Source organism: Balaenoptera borealis (genome assembly GCF_965194805.1).
Source record: "Balaenoptera borealis genome assembly, chromosome: 11".
In the NCBI taxonomy this organism is placed as follows: Eukaryota; Metazoa; Chordata; class Mammalia; order Artiodactyla; family Balaenopteridae; genus Balaenoptera; species Balaenoptera borealis.
The window spans coordinates 38919828-38939895 of NC_138868.1; the positions used below are offsets into that span (position 1 = coordinate 38919828).

The 20068-nt window shown below is 39.6% G+C and overlaps 1 protein-coding gene across 2 annotated transcripts in view; it reads left to right on the forward strand.

Annotated features, from left to right (window-relative positions):
* The window catches only part of LOC309606004 (serum amyloid A-2 protein), a 28194-nt gene extending 11397 nt beyond the window's left edge, over positions 1 to 16797 (forward strand). Inside the window, exons 1-4 of one of the 2 annotated variants that reach the window (XM_082342526.1) lie at positions 12871 to 12995; positions 13573 to 13667; positions 15981 to 16119; positions 16510 to 16797. In XM_082342526.1, coding sequence (XP_082198652.1) covers positions 13577 to 13667; positions 15981 to 16119; positions 16510 to 16672 — 393 coding nt within the window. In that variant the 5' untranslated portion in view covers positions 12871 to 12995; positions 13573 to 13576 and the 3' untranslated portion in view covers positions 16673 to 16797. Of the gene's footprint in view, positions 12996 to 13572; positions 13668 to 15980; positions 16120 to 16509 lie in introns of those variants that run through there. The other variant, XM_082342527.1, reaches the window with a different exon arrangement.
* Positions 16798 to 20068: the final 3271 nt, after the last annotated feature.

Below are 20068 nucleotides of genomic sequence, written 5' to 3' on the forward strand. Positions count from 1 at the left end.
GTTGCCGTCTTTTTCTTAATGATTCACAAAAGTTCCTTGTATATTTGAAATATTAATCCCTTGCCGTAATTTAGACGTTGCCTTTTCCCATTCTCTACCTGAAAATAAATTCTTAATTTTCATGTAATGAAATTCACCATTTTATGTCTTATGTTTTGTGCTTTTGAAGTTTTGTTTAAGAATTTTCCCCCATCTCTACATCACAAATATATTATTTGATATTCTTTTCTATTAACTTTATAGTTTTACCTTCATGTTTACGTATTTAATACTTCTGAAGTCAACATTTGTATAGGTATTAGGTAAGGATCCAGTTTTATTTTTCTCTTTCCAAAACTATTAAGTAACCCATCCTGTCTTCAATGATTTGTGATGTCTCCTTGATCATATACTAATGTCCTATATGTGTGACCCTAGCTCTGCACTCTCTATTCTATCCCATTGGTCAATATATCTTTTGTTGAGCAAATACTACTGTTTTTTACTGTGCTCTTCTGTATGTCTTAACACCTCGTATGGTAAGTGCCTCTTCTTAATATTCTCCTTTTTTAGGATTGACTTTTGTATGCATGAACCTTTATTTCTTGATATGAATTTTGGAGTAATTTTCTTCAGTTCTGGGAAAATTCAACTGGAATTATCATTAGAATTGCATTAAATTTGTGGATTAATTTGGGGTAGAATCAACATGTCTACAATATTAAGTCATCCCATCAGTGAGCCAGGAACTTCTCTCCATTTGTTTGAATCATCTTTTAAGGTGTTTATTAGAGGTTTGAAATCTCCATTGTGGTGCTGTGTATTACTGGTGAAAAAAGTCCTTAGGAATTTTATAGTTATGTTGTTACCATGAATTGTTTATTATTATAAATCATATTTTCCATTTGGTTATTTCTGCTATGGAGAAATGCTTTTGGTTTTTGGATCAAGTGTTGGGCAACCTTATTAAATTTCCTTAGTAATTCTACAGTTTGTTGATTTTGTGTGCTTTTTGAGGTTGAAGATTATACTAACTGCAAATATGACAGTTTCATCTCTGCCTTTCCAATCCTTGTATCTCTTACTTTTGAAACTTTTCTGTGGCTTTGGCCAGGGCTTCCAGAACTGTGTTACACAACAGTGGTGATAGTAGCATTCCTTTTCTCATTCCAGATCCTGAACGGCAATGAATTAAAGGTTTTTCCATTAAATAAAATATGTGCTGTAGCTTTTTGGCAAATAACCTTATAAAATTGAGAAATTTCACTCTGATATGTAGTTTTCTAAAGGATTTTAAAAAAGAAACCATAAATATGCCTTCAGCTTTATCAAATGCTTTTTAAAAATCAGTTGAGATAATATTATTTTCTCCTTTAAGCTATCATTGTGGTGAATTACATTGATTCTGTAATGTTGACATTCCAAGAATAAACCACACTCAATTATGAGGCATTTTTAATGCTCATATTTGGTTTGGTAACACTATGCTGTGTTTTGAATTTTTTGCACCTTTGGAATTGAAATGGGACTATTGTTTTCTTGTATTGCCCATCTCTTGTTTTAGAACCAAGTTACTCTAGCTTCTTTAAAATGAGCTGTCCTACTTCATTCTTTACCTGTTTTCTACAACAATCTGTGTAACTTAGAATTAACCATCCCCTGAGATTTTAGCAGACTGTCTTGAAAAACCATCTGGCCTTAGTGGGGGATACTGGGAGGAGAGATCTTTGACAACCACTTCAACTTATCTAATACTTATTTGGTTTCCTAAAGATGTCTATGTCTCTTTGCATCAAAAGGATGCTTACTTGTCTGGAACCTGTGCTGCGACGGTGAGAGGCCTGCGCACCGCGATGAAGGGTGGCCCCCGCTTGCCACAACTGGAGAGAGCCCTCGCACAGAAACGAAGACCCCACACAGCCAAAAATAAATATAAATAAATAAATTTTTAAAAAAAAGGATGCTTACTTAAACAAATAACCTTGAGGGTGTTAGTTCATCTAAATTAACAAACGGTGTGTCACCGGTAAGTTGATTATATGAAGATCTGAGAACAGTGACTCTGTATTAAGCCCAAATTTGAACAAGGAAAGGGGAACTCAGATTAATCTCATTTGGGTCTATATAGGGAATCTCTCTGTCTCTGTGAACTCGTTCTAACTAGCTCAGAATAATGCTGCTGAAGAGCTTTTATGCTGAGAAATGCTATAGTCGTTTAAAGGTAGGATAATTATTGGGTTTGGTTGTGTTGTAGTTATTATTGTTGGTTTTTTTTGGCCGCGCCATGCGGCAGGTAGGATCCCAGTTCCCCAACCAGGGATCAAACCCAAGTCCCCTGAATTGGAAAAATGGAGTCTTAACCACTGGACCTCCGGGGAAGTCCAGTCGTTGTTGATTGCTGTCTTGTGGCTTCTGCCAGAAGAATGCAGGTGCAGTCTTACCTGTGAGCCACCAGTGGTTGACTGAGAGGAGAAACATGGTAGATCTATTCTCTTAAATGGCTGTTTCTAGGTTTGATAGTGAGTTGTATTAGACTTGTGTGTGATTCTAGGAAGTTGGTCATTTCTTTATGACACTTGCAGTCCAGTGGAGGGTGTTTTCCTGCACTCTTGGAGCATGGGAAGAGTGAGGAGCCCCCCACAGCACAAAGCACCCACCTTCTAGCAGGTTGCCTCGCCTCAGTATTAGGGAGCTGCTGCCCTCTACCAGATAAACATATAGGTAAGTGTAGGTCCTCGTCTCAGGAAGCTCAGAGCAGCTGTGTAAAAAATGTTTCCTTTTCTGATGTATGCATTTGCCCCCCATGTTTGTTTTCTTGGGGAGAAAATGCAGTCATATAATCAAAAGTGTACACAAGAATTTAATATTTCTTAAGTTGTTTGAGTGTAATATTCTCTTTTAATCTCCCTGAGTGAACTGAAGGATAGGGAATGGGGAATCCACCCTTTCTGGTGCTGAAGCTGTGTATTTGCAGAAGCTGCCCTTGCCTCAAAGATGGGTTTGTCAGTGCCTAGAAGAACAAAGAAAGGATCTGTGGAACTTGGAATTAGAAGTAGTCCCAGGCATGCGCTGGGAATTAAGAGGTGTCTCTCTGGAAGAAAAAACAAAAAACAAAAAACAAAAACCCTGACTTAAGTGTTTGTCAATTTCCATGGTGTAAATACTGCCACCACGGCTAATTTCAAATGACCAAGACTTAACAGTTGGCTTGCAAAATCCCAGAAAATTTAACAGTTAGCTCTCCTGAGCTACTATGAGCTGATTCCAGCACACCAGAAGGTAATCCACTTCCAAAGGGTAGAGACTACCAGCTATACCTTTGAAACTAAGTTGAAAGTTTCAAAGAGTTCCCAGGTGAAAATAGGAAGCAAACCAAACTCTTTTAAAAAGCACTGGCTTGGGACTTCCCTGGCAGTCCAGTGGTTAAGATTCTTAGCTCCCAATGCAGGGGGCACGGGTCTGATCCCTGGTTGGGGAACTAGGATCCCGCATGACGCACAGCATGGCTTAAAAATAAATAAATAAATAGATAATAAAAAGTATTGGCTTTTTAAGAAAACTCTCTTGAGAGAAAAATTAAAGTTTACTTCCCACAGTGCTTGCAAAGATAGCTACGTCATAGGTTATATATATTCTGTACCTTGAGCAAATACATTAATAAGTTATAGAAGTTGGTTGTCAGAGAATGAATAAGATAATTTTCCACTTTAAAAGATAATTCTTAATTGAAAAAAAGCTACAACAAAGGTAAACATTAGTGTTCATCAAAAGATACCATAAAGAAACTTTTTAAAAAAGCAAATTTATTAGACAACTTTGCAGTTGCTAGGATTAAACTTATTACTCTAAAAATTGATAAAGGGAAATAAAGCATTTTAAAAGAATTAGTGCATACCTGTACATTATAATTTTGTTGAATCATAAGTTTGTTAAATATAAAACCAAATACATTACTCCCATAAAAATGACTGAAAACATGAAAATAAAAGCCACAAACTGGGGGAAGATATTTGTAACATACATAATCAAAAAGGCTTTATATGAAGTATATAAAGAACTCCTACTAATCAATAAAAAAGGAAAAAGAAATAAATATAAATTTCACAGAAGAGGAAGTACAAATGGTTCATCAATATGTAAAAATGGGGAATCTCATTGACAATCAGGAAAACACAAATTTAAACTACAATGTGATACTATTTATCACTCACCAACTTGACATAAAAAATAAATATGGCCTAGGATGTGGAACAAGGGAGCCATGTATCCACTACTTGTGAGAATATAAATATATATTGTAAATATATATATATATAACCATTTTGGAAAGATAATTTGGTATTACCAACTAAAGTTCAAAATAATCATATTCTATTTCACTTCTAGGTCTGTACCATTTGAACTCTTGTAATGGGATATTTGCACAAGATTGCCAGAAGCAACACTGTAATAGCAAAACAGAAAAAACCCAAATGTTGAAATAAGCTGTGATACATTCATACTTGGCAATAGTCTTCAGCATTGAAAATGAAAGAACTACTGCAACAGTCATCAACATGCCTGTGTCTAAAGAACATATTGTTGACCAAAATAAGCAAATGACTAGTGAATCCATACAATAGAAATCTATTTACAGAAAGTTCAAAACCTGGAAAAATCTTAAAAATATACTGTTTATGGATATGCATATGTGATTAAAAAAACAATTTTTAAAAAAGCAAGGGAGGGCTTCCCTGGTGGCGCAGTGGTTGAGAATCTGCCTGCTAATGCAGGGGACACGGGTTCGAGCCCTGGTCTGGGAAGATCCCACATGCCGCGAAGCAACTGGGCCCGTGAGCCACAACTACTGAGCCTGCGCGTCTGGAGCCTGTGCTCCGCAACAAGAGAGGCCGCGATAGCGAGAGGCCCGCGCACCGCGATGAAGAGTGGCCCCCGCTCGCCGCAGCTAGAGGAAGCCCTCACACAGAAACGAAGACCCAACACAGCCCCGAAAAATAAATAAATAAATAATAATTAAAGGTGCTAATAATTAAAAAAAAAAAAAAAACTTTAGCCCATATCAATTTCATTCAAAAATCTCCCACTAAATTAAAAAAAAAAAAAAAAAAGCAAGGGAATGATAACACAAAGTTTGGGAAGGAGTTTACCTTTGGAGAAAGGGAGAAGCATGCAGCAGAGAGAGGGACACAAGGGGCTTCTGCGGTGTTAGTAATATCTTTTTTCCTGTGTTGCTTGGGGGACTTCCAGAGGGGGGATACTTTAAAAGTTTTAGATGGTAAAGTAATATATTAAGTTTAATTATTCTGCCACTGATCCTTCATATGAACAAAATTACATAAATTCTAAAACTGCTCAACAAAAGATATGGTCATAGCACACATGTTTTCTTTTTTAAAAATTTTTATTGAAGTATAGTTGATTTACAATGTGGTGTTAGTTTCAGGTGTACAGCAAAGTGAATTGGTTATACACACATTGTTTCTTAAATCATTCTAGTAATTTCCAAATAATTTTTTGATTTTTTAGTTGGTGTGTGTATTGTCTGACACAGCTGAGACTAGTCAAGTGGTGCCCTTTCTGTGCCATGATTTGACATGGGGTAGCAGTGTACTCTTCAATACTTACCCATCAAATTGAAGCTGCTGTATGATGTGTAGTCTCAATAAGTGGAGAAAGAAAGGGTCCATGGTGCCGAATTCTTTCTGTACCTTGTAAGGTAACATGTTCAATTAATTAATGCTGGGATATAATCGACATAGAGCATTATATTAGTTTCATGTGCACAGCATAATGATTCGATATTTGTATATAGAGTCGGCCCTCCATATCCACGAGTTCCATATCCGAGGACTTAACCAAACTTGGATCTAAAATATTTGAAAACCAAAATTTCCAGAAAGTTCCAAAAAGCAGAACTTGAATTTTTTGTGCTCTGGCAACTATTTACATAGCATTTACATTGCATTAGGTATTATAAGTAAACTAGAGATGATTTAAAGTATATGGGAGGAAGTGCTTAGGTTATGTGCAAATACTATGCCATTTTATATAAGGGACTTCAGCACCTGAGCATTTTGGTATCCACAGGGGTCTTGGAATGGATCCTCTGCAGATACTGTGGGACAGCTGTATTGTGAAATGATCACCACAAGAAGTATAGATAACATCCATCACCACACATAGTTACAATTTTTTTTCTTGTGGTGAGAACTTTTAAGATTTATTCTCTTAGCAACTTTCAAATACACAGTACAGTATTACTAACTATAGTCGCCATGCTGTACATTACATCCCCAGGACTTAATTATTTTATAACTGGAAGTCTGTACCTTTTGACCCCCTTCACTCCTTTTACTCATCTCCCACTCCCTGCCTCTGACAACCATTAATCTATTCTCTGTATCTATGAGTTCAGCTTTTGATTTTTTTTAGATTCAGCATACAAGTGAGATCATGTGGTATTTGTTTTTTTCCATCTGACTTATTTTACTTAGAAAAATGCTCTTAAGGTCCACCCATGTTGTTGCAAATGACAAAATTTCCTTCTTTTTTACAGCTGAATAATATTCCACTGTGTGTATATGTGTGTATGTGTATATACATATACACATATATATGTATGTTGTATATAAATAACATTTTCTTTTTTTTTTAACATCTTTATTGGAGTATAATTGCTTTACAATGGTGTGTTAGTTTCTGCCTTATAACAAAGTGAATCAGTTATACATATACATATGTTCCCATATCTCTTCCCTCTTGCATCTCCCTCCCTCCCACCCTCCCTATCCCACCCCTCTGGGTGGTCACAAAGCACAGAGCTGATCTCCCTGTGCTATGCGGCTGCTTCCCACTAGCTATCTATTTTACGTTTGGTAGTGTATATATGTCCATGCCACTCTCTCACTTTGTCACAGCTTACCCTTCCCCCTCCCCATATCCTCAAGTCCATTCTCTAGCAGGTCTGTGTCTTTATTCCCGTCTTACCACTAGGTTCTTCATGACCTTTTTTTTTTTTCCCTTAGATTCCATATATATATGTTAGCATACAGTATTTGTTTTTCTCTTTCTGACTTACTTCACTCTGTATGACAGACTCTAACTCCATCCACCTCACTACAAATAACTCAATTTCGTTTCTTTTTATGGCTGAGTAATATTCCATTGTATATATGTGCCACATCTTCTTTATCCATTCATCTGTTGATGGACATTTAGGTTGCTTCCATGTCCTGGCTATTGTAAATAGAGCTGCAATGAACATTTTGGTACATGACTCTTTTTGAATTATGGTTTTCTCAGGGTATATGCCCAGTAGTGGGATTGCTGGGTCGTATGGTAGTTCTATTTTTAGTTTTTTAAGGAAACTCCATACTGTTCTCCATAGTGGCTGTATCAATTTACATTCCCACCAACAATGCAAGAGGGTTCTCTTTTCTCCACACCCTCTCCAGCATTTGTTGTTTGTAGATTTTCTGAGGAAGCCCATTCTAACTGGTGTGAGGTGATACCTGATTGTAGTTTTTTGTTTTTTTTTTTAAATGTGATGATCCATTTATTTATTTATTTATTTATTTATTTATTTATGGCTCTGTTGGGTCTTCGTTTCTGTGTGAGGGCTTTCTCTAGTTACGGCAAGTGGGGGCCACTCTTCATCGCGGTGCGCCGGCCTCTCACTATTGCAGCCTCTCTTGTTGCGGAGCACAAGCTCCAGATGCACAGGCTCAGTAATTGTGGCTCATGGGCCTAGTTGCTCCATGGCATGTGGGATCTTCCCAGACCAGGGCTCGAACCTGTGTCCCCTGCATTGGCAGGCAGACTCTCAACCACTGCGCCACCAGGGAAGCCCCTGATTGTAGTTTTGATTCACATTTCTCTAATAATTAGTGATGTTGAGCAGCTTTTCATGTGCTTCTTGGCCATCTGTATATCTTCTTTGGAGAAATGTCTATTTAGGTCTTCTGCCCATTTTTGGATTGGGTTGTTTGTTATTTTAATATTGAGCTGCGTGAGCTGTTTATAAATTTTGGAGATTAATTCTTTGTCCATTGATTCGCTTGTAAATATTTTCTCCCATTCTGAGGGTTGTCTTTTGGTCTTGTTTATGGTTTCCTTTGTGTGCAAAAGCTTTTAAGTTTCATTAGGTCCCATTTGTTTATTTTTGTTTTTATTTCCATTACTCTAGGAGGTGGATCAAAAAAGATCTTACTGTGATTTATGTCAAAGAGTGTTCTTCCTATGTTTTCCTCTAAGAGTTTTATACTGTCCGGTCTTACATTTAGGTCTCTAATCCATTTTGAGTTTATTTTTGTGTACGGTTTTAGGGAGTGTTTTAATTTCATTCTTTTACATGTAGCTGTCCAGTTTTCCCAGAACCACTTGTTGAAGAGACTGTCTTTCCTCCATTGTATATCCTTGCCTCCTTTGTCATAGATTAGTTGACCATAGGTGTGTGGGTTTACCTCTGGGCTTTCTATCTTCTTCCATTGATCTATGTTTCTGTTTTTGTGCCAGTACCATATTGTCTTGATTACTGTAGCTTTGTAGTATAGTCTGAAGTCAGGCAGTCTGATTCCTCCAGCTGTGTTTTTTTCCCTCAAGACTGCTTTGGCTATTCGGGGTCTTTTGTGTCTCCATACAAATTTTAAGATGATTTGTTCTAGTTCCGTAAAAAATGCCATTGGTAATTTGATAGGGATTGCATTGAATCTGTAGATTGCTTTGGGTAGTATAGTCATTTTCACAATATTGATTCTTCCAATCCAAGAACATGGTATATCTCTCCATCTGTTGGTATCATCTTTAATTTCTTTCATCAGTGTCTTATAGTTTTTGGCATACAGGTCTTTTGTCTCCCTAGGTAGGTTTATTCCTAGGTATTTTATTCTTTTTGTTGCAATGGTAAATGGGAGTGTTTCCTTAATTTCTCTTTCAGATTTTTCATCATTAGTGTATAGGAATGCAAGAGATTTCTGTGCATTAATTTTGTATCCTGCAACTTTACCAAATTCATTGATTAGCTCTAGTAGTTTTCTGGTGGCAGTTTTAGGATTCTCTATGTATAGTATCATGTCATCTGCTAACAGTGACAGTTTTACGTCTTCTTTTCCAATTTGTTTTCCTTTTATTACTTTTTCTTCTCTGATTGCCGTGGCTAGGACTTCCAAAACTATGTTGAATAATAGTGGTGAGAGTGGACATCCTTGTCTTGTTCCTGATCTTAGAGGAAATGCTTTCAGTTTTTCACCATTGAGAATGATGTTTGCTGTGGGTTTGTCATATATGGCTTTTATTATGTTGAGGTAGGTTCCCTCTATGCCCACTTTCTGGAGAGTTTTTATCATCAATGCGTGTTGAATTTTGTCAAAAGCTTTTTCTGCATCTGTTGAGATGATCACATGGTTTTTATTCTTCAATTTGTTAATATGGTGTATCACATTGATTGATTTGCATATGTTGAAGAATCCTTGCATCCCTGGGATAAATCCCACTTGATCATGGTGTATAATCCTTTTAATGTGTTGTTGGATTCTGTTTGCTAGTATTTTGTTGAGGATTTTTGCATCTATATTCATCAGTGATATTGGTCTGTAATTTTCTTTTTTTGTAGTATCTTTGTCTGGTGTTGGTATCAGGGCGATGGTGGCCTCATAGAATGAGTTTGGGAGTGTTCCTTCCTCTGCAATTTTTTGGAAGAGTTTGAGAAGGATGGGTGTCAGCTCTTCTCTAAATGTTTGATAGAATTCGCCTGTGAAGCCATCTGGTCCTGGACTTTTGTTTGTTGGAAGATTTTTAATCACAGTTTCAATTTCATTACTTGTGATTGGTCTGTTCATATTTCCTGTTTCTTCCTGGTTCAGTCTTGGAAGGATATACCTTTCTAAGAATTTGTCCATTTCTTCCAAGTTGTCCATTTTATTGGCATAGAGTTGCTGGTAGTAGTCTCTTAGGAAGCTTTGTATTTCTGCGGTGTCTGTTGTAACTTCTCCTTTTTCAGTTCTAATTTTATTGATTTGAGTCCTCTCCCTCTTTTTCTTGATGAGTCTTGCTAATGGTTTATCAATTTTGTTTATCTTCTCAAAAAACCAGCTTTTAGTTTTATTGATCTTTGCTATTGTTTTCTTTGTTTCTATTCCATTTATTTCTGTTCTGATCTTTATGATTTCTTTCCTTCTGCTAACTTTGGGTTTTGTTTGTTCTTCTTTCTCTAGTTCCTTTAGGTATAAGGTTAGATTGTTTATTTGAGATGTTTCTTGTTTCTTGAGGTAGGCTTGTATAGCTATAAACTTCCCTCTTAGAACTGCTTTTGCTGCATCCCATAGATGTTAGATTGTCGTGTTTTCATTGTCATTTGTCTCTAGGTATTTTTTGATTTCCTCTTTGATTTCTTCAGTGATCTCTTGGTTATTTAGTAACGTAGTGTTTAGCCTCCATGTGTTTGTGTTTTTTACATTTTTCCCCCTGTAATTCATTTCTAATCTCATAGCATTGTGGTCAGAAAAGATGCTTGATATGATTTCAGTTTTCTTAAATTTACTGAGACTTGATTTGTGACCCCAGATGTGATCTATCCTGGAGAATGTTCCGTGCGCACTTGAGAAGAAAGTGTAATCTGCTGTTTTTGGATGGAATGTCCTATAAATATCAATTAAATCTATCTGGTCTATTGTGTCATTTAAAGCTTCTGTTTCCTTATTTATTTTCATTTTGGATGATCTGTCCATTGGTGTAAGTGAGGTGTTAAAGTCCCCCACTATTATTGTGTTACTGTCAATTTCCACTTTTACAGCTGTTAGCAGTTGCCCTATGTTTTGAGGTGCTCCTATGTTGGGTGCATATATATTTATAATTGTTATATCTTCTTCTTGGATTGATCCCTTGATCATTATGTAGTGTCTTTCCTTGTCTCTTGTAACGTTCTTTATTTTAAAGTCTATTTTATCTGATATGAGTATTGCTATTCTAGCTTTCTTTTGATTTCCATTTTCATGGCATATCTTTTTCCATCCCCTCACTTTCAGTCTGTATGTGTTCCTAGGTCTGAAGTGGGTCTCTTGTAGACAGCATATATATGGGTCTTGTTTTTGTATCCACTCAGCAAGCCTGTGTCTTTTGGTTGGAGCATTTAATCCATTCACGTTTAAGGTAATTATCGATATGTATGTTCCTATGACCATTTTCTTAATTGTTTTGGGTTTGTTTTTGTAGGTCCTTTTCGTCTCTTGTGTTTCCCACTTAGAGAAGTTCTTTTAGCATTTGTTGTAGAGCTGGTTTGGTGGTGCTGAATTCTCTTAGCGTTTGCTTGTCTGTAAAGCTTTTGATTTCTCCATCGAATCTGAATGAGACCCTTGCCAGGTAGAGTAATCTTGGCTGTAGGTTCTTCCCTTTCATCACTTTAAGTATATCATGCCACTCCCTTCTGGCTTGTAAAGTTTCTGCTGAGAAATCAGCTGTTAACCTTATGGGAGTTCCCTTGTATGTTATTTGTTGTTTTTCCCTTGCTGCTTTCAATAATTTTTCTTTGTCTTTAATTTTTGCCAGTTTGATTACTATGTGTCTCGGTGTGTTTCTCCTTGGGTTTATCCTGTATGGGACTCTCTGTACTTCCTGGACTTGGGTGGCTATTTCCTTTCCCATGTTAGGGAAGTTTTCAACTATAATCTCTTCAAATATTTTCTCTGGTCCTTTCTCTCTCTCTTCTCCTTCTGAGACCCCTATAATGCGAATGTTGTTGCATTTAATGTTGTCCCAGAGGTCTCTTAGGCTGTCTTCCTTTCTTTTCATTCTTTTTTCTTTAGTCTGTTCTGCAGCAGTGAATTCCACCATCCTGTCTTCCAGGTCACTTATCCATTCTTCTGCCTCAGTTATTCTGCTATTGATTCCTTCTAGTGTAGTTTTCATTTCAGTTATTGTATTGTTCATCTCTGTTTGTTTGTTCTTTAATTCTTCTAGGTCTTTGTTAAACATTTCTTGCATCTTCTCAATCTTTGCCTCCATTGTTTTTCCGAGGTCCTGGATCATCTTCACTATCATTATTCTGAATTCTTTTTCTGGAAGGTTGCCTATCTCCACTTCATTTAGTTGTTTTTCTGGGATTTTATCTTGTTCCTTCATCTGGTACATAACCCTCTGCCTTTTCATCTTGTCTATCTTTCTGTGAATGTGGTTTTTGTTCCACAGGCTGCAGGATTGTAGTTCTTCTTGCTTCTGCTGTCTGCCCTCTGGTAGATGAGGCTGTCTCTGGGGTGAATTTTTAATGCTCTTGTCCTGAAGGGTTTGCTGCCTTCTTCCTATTTTCTGTTTCAACTATGTTCTGTGGCAAGTGGTTTGCACTTTACAGTCACCTCGAGGCTAGAGAGCCCGGGACCGCCTCGCCTTCTGGTCGTGTTCTCCAAGCGGGTACGACCACTTAAAGACCAGCAAACCGAGCTCAATGCGGCATTCTACCACCTTCCCACCCCTGCTGCGCTTCCGCCTCCTGATGACTTACACCCACGGGTTTCCTGGGTTTCTATCTCCTTCCTTTCTGACTCTTGTACCCTGGGGTCCCAGCTTCATCCTGAGCTGTCCCTTGCAATGGCCCCATACTGCTCTTCCTTTTGCCCCGTATCCTCACATTCTTTAGGCAATCAACTCTTTTTTCTCATATTGATTACCCTTCACAGCAAATGTCAGTACATTATCATGTGGGGAAAAACAGCTTTCCCCACCAGGAGTGAGACTGGAAACAGATAGAAGCAGCCCACCTTGCTACACTCTTGAAAGTTGCCAGATTGCACAATCCAGGAAAATTAGATGTGTGAAGAATAACCCTGCTGTTTTGAAATGCTGTCAAGAGGGATTTCCCAAATTTCTTTCTTTCTTGTTTGTTTTTTTTTTTCTTTTGGTTCAAACCTGTCTTCTCATTTGCTCCACTAGCCAAGTGTCAGTATATAAAGCACCAGCCCCGTCTCCCAGGCAGGCAGCACAGGCAGCTCAGCTTCGCCGGCAGCCTCAGCAGGAAGGCACAGCCAAAGGTGAGGTGCTAGAACTTTCCAAACTTTTCCTCTTTGGAGATTCTCTCTCTTCACCAGCATTCTTGTGCTGCAGCCCAGCCCTCTGCTTCCTTCCTGAATCTACTATTCGGACAATCAGAATTCACCAGCTGTGAATACTTTGGGGGGTAGGGGTTCCATATGCTTCTTCTGTGTGAAGTCAGTGATAGGTAGAGCAGGCAGTCTACAAATGCTTGTGCATTGTTTACCTCATCTCATATTACAGAGAGGTATAGTGCCCAAACTCCTAATGCCTTTGGGAAACTTGCTGTGCAGTTGGGTTTCAGGGCTGATAGGGGATGACCGGACTGGAAAGTGGTTTATACCAAAAGCCCGCCCGTTGCAATCCCTCACACAGGAAATCATTGGGATTCCAATGAGACACACGGAAATGAGAACTGGATCCTCTGTAATGCTATCTATCTATCGTCTATATATTGAGATAAAATTCAGTGGAATTTATTTTTGGAATGCAAGGGTGTATCCACATTACAAAACAAAAACAAGAACAAAAACCCAGACCAGTCATCCTTGTTTGTGTCTGCTCATCTCCCTGCAGCAGGATGAAGCTTTCCACGGGCATCATTTTCTGCTTCCTGATCCTGGGCGTCAGCAGCCAGAGATGGGCTACATTCCTCAAGGAAGCTGGTCAAGGTAAGGATCAAAGGATGGGTCAGGGGAAGGATGCATCTGAAGCTCCCAGGATTCACCTGAGCAGAGGCCACATCCCCACAGGGCAAAGGCCATAAGAGGGAAAAAAAGGAGCTTGGTTTTCGTGGTAGCACTTCCCCAGGTTTTTCTGGCCAGCTTTGCACCCTTGGGATTCCCAAGCCCGAGGTCACATAGAGTTTGGGCCCCAACTTTCAGCAGGAGTGAGGAAGAGATCTGGGTTCCGGAGGTGCATGTTCCCTAAATACAAGTGGGGCTCCGCTGCCCCCTTGTGGGCAAGCAGGGATGGCTCATTTCCAAGTCTCAGGTACCATGAAGTGGATGCATTAAATGGGTGGGGAATGTTCACCCTCCCCATCCACTTAATAATTATAACTAAAATACCTGAGCTTTTAATACCTGCTAGGCACTGTTCTAAGAGTTTCGCATGCATGAGTGAACTCCTTGTCATCCTCATGTTTTAATCCTTTAGTCCTGCAATGTTGGTACCATTATCTCTTACCAGAGAAACTGAGGCACCAAGAGATTAAGACACCTAACAAAGTCCTCCAGCAGAGTGGGATTTAACCCAAGACATTGAGCTCCCCCAGACCTTGCTATTAACCAAGGTACTATATGCCTCCCAGACAAGAGTACACGTGGGAGAGTGAGGGATTTGTGAACACATGTCCTGCTCTGTATCTGAGCAAATGGCAAATAGTAGGGATGTGGTGCCTTTAGAAGACAACTCGATAGAGCTCCTCTCCCCATCATAAATGGCACAATGAATTATCTTGACAATGGTTCTACTGAGGCTGAGACCTGGCCAGAAACCAATAGCAAGAGATATGTACCTCACTAGCCAGAGTGAAGTAGCAAAAATGTTTATTTCACAGAATTATTTTGTGTTATTATTTTTCTGTGATAGTTACTGAATAATTGTTTTAAGAGTTTGCTGGCCATTCTATCTAAATTCTCACAGATCCAGCTAAAAATATTTTTTCATCTCTTAGGTCAGTGTTTTTCAAAGGGCTGTTCTAGGGCCACTTGCATGAGAATCACCTGTGGTCTGGGGTGCTTTGTGGAAGGCAGGTGCCTGGGGCCACACACAACCCTTCCCCTGAATCACAATCCCTGGGGTTGAGACTGGAAATCTGGCCTTTATTAAGCACCCCAGTTGATTTTTATGCACACTGAAGTGTGCACAGTACCTCTGGTTTTGCTGACCTTAGGTGACATGATATGCCAGGCATTTTGGAAATACTTTTTAAGAAAGTCTGGACTTCAAGGATCTATTTAAATCAGTAACTCAGTGGGAATAAGTATAGTAGGAATGTCATAACTCTCAACAAAACTATCTTTCCAAATGCCAGACATGACAAATATATAATATGAAGATAAGTTATCTCATAGAGTCATTATATAAACCCTGATTATAACTCTACATTGGATTTTTCTCTTTGTCCTGATAAGTTTTTTTTTTTTAACTTTGCCATTTAATTCTAGCTGATCAGAGTCCTTCTGTCCATAACTCCCTGCTCCTCATCTTCATTCTTTTTCTTTTTTTTGTCCCACTCTTCCTAAGGATTAGAGAGGTCATAGTATACTGAGCACCTACAACGTTTTAGCCGTTAAACGTGTATTTCCTCAGTTCTTCCGTGTAACCACTCTGAGGGAGGCAATACTCCTCCATTTTATTGGAGAGGACACTGAGCTTTAGAGTTGGTGCATCGGTTGCCCTTTTTCTGCATCTGATTACCCTGTTTCTCCAAAGCTCTCTTAGGGAACTCACCTTTATCACCTGCTGATTGAATTTTGACAGTTGGCCAGGTCCAAATATGCCCCGGACATTCAGATGTACTCAGGAACGAGTTGTCCTCACTTTGTCCACAGGGATGGATTTCTCCCCTTGACTAGGTTGGGAGCATCCTATGTCTGCAGCCTCCCTCAGAATCGCCTTTGTTCTCAAACTCTGGTCAGAGGGTTTCCTGTATCTTTCCAGGTAGAGGTTCATTGTACAACCAAACATCCCTTAAAGAGCATCCAACCTCCTCTTCACACACATCACACACAACCAAAAACGAAGTACCAAGAGACTTAGGATGGAATCAAGCAGAGTAAAACTTGCACCAAGTATGATTCTCATAACATTAACCCAGGGAAGTGAAAAGTAAAGGAATATTCATTTCAAACCAATATAATAATCTCCAAGGGCTTAGTCAAAGGCTGAAATCTGGACCCAGTGGGAGGGAAATGTTTTCTTTCTCTATTTTGCTGAGACGTGATCACGTTCATATCATCACTTTCTTTTCCTCCCAGGGGCTAAAGACATGTGGAGAGCCTACTCTGACATGAGAGAAGCCAATTACAAAAATTCAGACAAGTACTTCCACGCCCGGGGCAACCGTGACGCTGCCGAAAGGGGACCTGGGGGCGTCTGGGCTGCTAAAGTGATCAGGTACCAGGGGCCCTGAGGAGGCAGGGGTGGGTGTGAGAGCCTCTGACAGCCAGGAGGGGCCAAGCCCTGGACGACTTCCTGTAGGGCTGTGGCCTCTCCTCCTCTTATCCACCCTCACCCTCTGTGTCCTGTGCGGGGTGTGAGTGGCTGAAGAGCAGAGCAAGGCTGGCGGGACAGACGATTCCCAAGCCTCCCCCATGGGTGCTGTTCACCCAGCATATGGGGACCCGCAGGGCTGAGGTGTGCTGAGCCCGGGCAGCCTCAGGCTTCATCCCCTCTTTCCTAGCTCCTGTCAGAGCCCTTGATTCCTTGGAAAGAGGAGAGATGGGGAGGGTGGGCTGTTGCTCGTCAGCCCTGGAGTAATCCCCTACCTGCCCTCCTCCATTCCAGCGATGCCAGAGAGATGATTCCGAGAGTCACAGACTTTTTTAAACATGGAGACAGTGGCCACGGACTGGAGGACTCGAGGGCCGACCAGGCTGCCAATGAATGGGGCCGGAGCGGCAAAGACCCCAATCACTTCAGACCTGCCGGCCTGCCTGACAAGTACTGAGCTACTTCTCCCTCTGCTCAGGAGACAGGGCTCAAGGGAGTGGGGACAGTGCTGAGCTAGGTTGCTATATTCTGTATCTGTAGTTCTTTATAGTTGATAAAGAGCACATAAAAATGTTTAACAAATGCTTGTGAAATCCAGTTTGTCCTTGGCATTTCGAAACAGCATATGACAGTCTTCTTGGGAACATGAGCCTATTTAATACCATGGGGATGATCAATAAACATCACAGTTTTTAAAAAGGAGATAACGCACTAATAAACAATAGTAATAATTTGGGGTAAAACTACACAGTCATCCATTGGTATCTGCAGGGAATTGGTTTCAGGACCCCTGCGGATAGCAAAATCCACAAATACTAAGTGCCTCATATAAAATGCCATAGTATAGTTGGCTCTCCACATCGGCTGAGTGGAACCCACCCATGTGGAGAGCAGGTCAGCTGTATGTCCAGAACACAGACTCTACTATATAAACCATATATGTACCATTATATGGACCAATTATCAGTCCATAACTCCCTGTTCCAAATCATGGAAAAGATAATAAGAATACCATGAACAACTTTGGCAATAAAGCTTAAAACTTGATAAAAATCAACAAATTCTTAGAAAAATACAACTTACAAAAACTGACTCAAGAAGAAATGAAAACTTGGATTATTCTATAATTATTATAAAAGATCAAATCTTCCCCCAGAGAAAACAGCAGTCCCAGATGGTTCTATAGACAATTTAACACTTCAAAAAAACAAATGATTGTTTTTTTGTACAAACAATTCTGCAGAGTAGAAAATATCCCCATCCTTTCTGTGAGGGTAGGAAAATTTGACACCATGAAAATCGAAGGAAAATTTAAGCAGTCAGAACTTTACAAGACTTGCTTGGTGGTACAGTGGTTAAGAATCTGCCTGCCAGTGCAGGGGACACGGGTTCAAGCACTGGTCTGGGAAGATCTCACATGCCCCCGGGGAACTAAGCCCGTACGCCACAACTACTGAGCCACGCTCTGGAGCCTGTGAGCCACAGCTACTGAGCCCATGCACCAGAACTACTGAAGCCCGCATGCCTAGAGCCCATGCTCCGCAACAAGAGAAGCCACCGCAGTGAGAAGCCCACGCACCGCAACGAAGAGTGGCCCCCACTTGCTGCAACTAGAGAAAGCCTGCGCTCAGCAACGAAGACCCAACGCAGCCAAAAATTAATTAATTAATTAATTAAAAAAACTAGGTAGCTAAAAAAAAAAAAACTTTACAGAATATTACCAATAACAAGTTGTGAAGCTGAAAGAAACTTTCAGCCACTGGTAATTTCCTAAACTACCAATAATAATTTTAAAAAATTTAAACTGGGCTTCCCTGGTGGCGCAGTGGTTGGGAGTCTGCCTGCCAATGCAGGGGACATGGGTTCGGGCCCTGGTCTGGGAGGATCCCACATGCCGCGGAGCAACTGGGCCCGTGAGCCACAATTACTGAGCCTGCGTGTCTGGAGTGTGTGCTCCAGACAAGAGAGGCCGCGATAGTGAAAGGCCCGCGCACCGCGATGAAGAGTGGCCCCCGCTTGCCACAACTAGAGAAAGCCCTCGCACAGAAATGAAGACCCAACACAGCCATAAATAAATAAATAAATAAATTTTAAAAAATAAGTTGAAAAAAAAAAAGAATATGGCAGTGTTATTAAAAAAAAATTTAAACTATGCTAAAGACAGAATTACCTATTTTTTGTTACAGAAAATGATCTTACAAGGTCACTGTTATATAAAAAAATGATCAAAGAAACCTCAGCAAAAAGTATATTAAAAAAGGATTGTAAATAGGCAGAGCACAGAGGATTTTTAGGGCAGTGAAACTAATTACTCTGTATGATACTATAATGGTAGATATCTGCCATTATAAATTTCCAGAGCCATAGAATGTACAACACCAAGAGTAACCCTAATGTAAACTATGGACTCTGGGTGATAATGATGCGCCAATGTAGGTTTATCAATTGCATCAAATGTTGTACATTGTATCTGGTGGGGAATGTTGATAATGGTAGAGGCTATGTATGAATGGGGGCAAGGGTTCTAAGGGAAATCTCTATACCTTCTGCTTAGTACCGCTGTGGCTAAAACTGCTCCAAAAATAAAGTCTACTAAAAAAAGAAAAAGGATTGTAGAAGTGTGTCAGGCTACTTACTAATAAAAACAGTTGTATATTTTTCTGGATTTCATTTTAAGGTATTTGTTGGTTTCTTACAATTGGTGATTTACTGTGATTTCTTTTTTCCCATTCTAAATAAATATTTCCTATTGTAACAAATTTAATATTTGTAATTTTGTACTGTTTTCCCTAAAAGGAGCTTCTGAAATTGCATAATTCAGGCCCCACAAAACCTGGGTCTGCCCCTGCACAAAAGGTGAAAAAATGTTTATAATTATTTGAGCCTAGGATCTAGTTGTATTTTATGTATTAACACAGAGTATTTTTTGTCCTGTTTTAATATACCTTAAAAATTTCCATAAGTGCAATTGCTGTGTAAATTGGAACATTATTTTGTTAGAAATTTTACCATCATCTGTTCATGATTTTGAGAAGCAGGGTCCCTGAGGAACCACACCTATGTCATTCTGCATTTGTAAATGTGGGCTCACAGTAATTTGATGTGTATGTGCCAAAATCAGAGATCTTTGTTATATCTTCTACTACATTTGTGCCGGAGCATTTAAAACATTAAAATACATATTTTATTTAAAATTAATTTTATTTTTCCTTTCTGTAAGGGAATCATATTGGTATTATTGGAATTACATGTTGAGGTAGGTTATATCATCTATAAATTTCATTTCATTAAAGTGGTGTTCTGGGGCTTCCCTGGTGGCGCCGTGGTTGAGAATCTACCTGCCAATGCAGGGGACGTGGGTTCGAGCCCTGGTCTGGGAAGATCCCACATGCTGCGGAGCGACTAGGCCACAATTGCTGAGCCTGCGCGTCTGGAGCCTGTGCTCCGCAACAAGAGAGGCCGCGATGGTGAGAGGCCCGCGCACCGCGATGAGGAGTGGCCCCCACTTGCCGCAACTAGAGAAAGCCCTCGCACAGAAACGAAGACCCAACACAGCCATAAATAAGTTAATTAATTAATTAATTAATTAAAAATAAAAAAAATGGTGTTCTAAAATTTTTGCTGTGGGGTTTGGTGGAGCATTGGGTCTGATGTTGAGTACCATCAAACTAAATAGAAGCAGGAACTGAAAACACAGGGAGTTGTAATACTGACGTTCTTCCTGGTGACTTTCGTCTTTTCCACACCTGGGGAAGAATGATGTCTTTAAGAATGGCAAGTGTGCCCAGAGGTCAGAGGTCCGATAGCTTCACGTCTGTACTAGAGACATTGTCCTGTTCCGTGCCCGCACCCC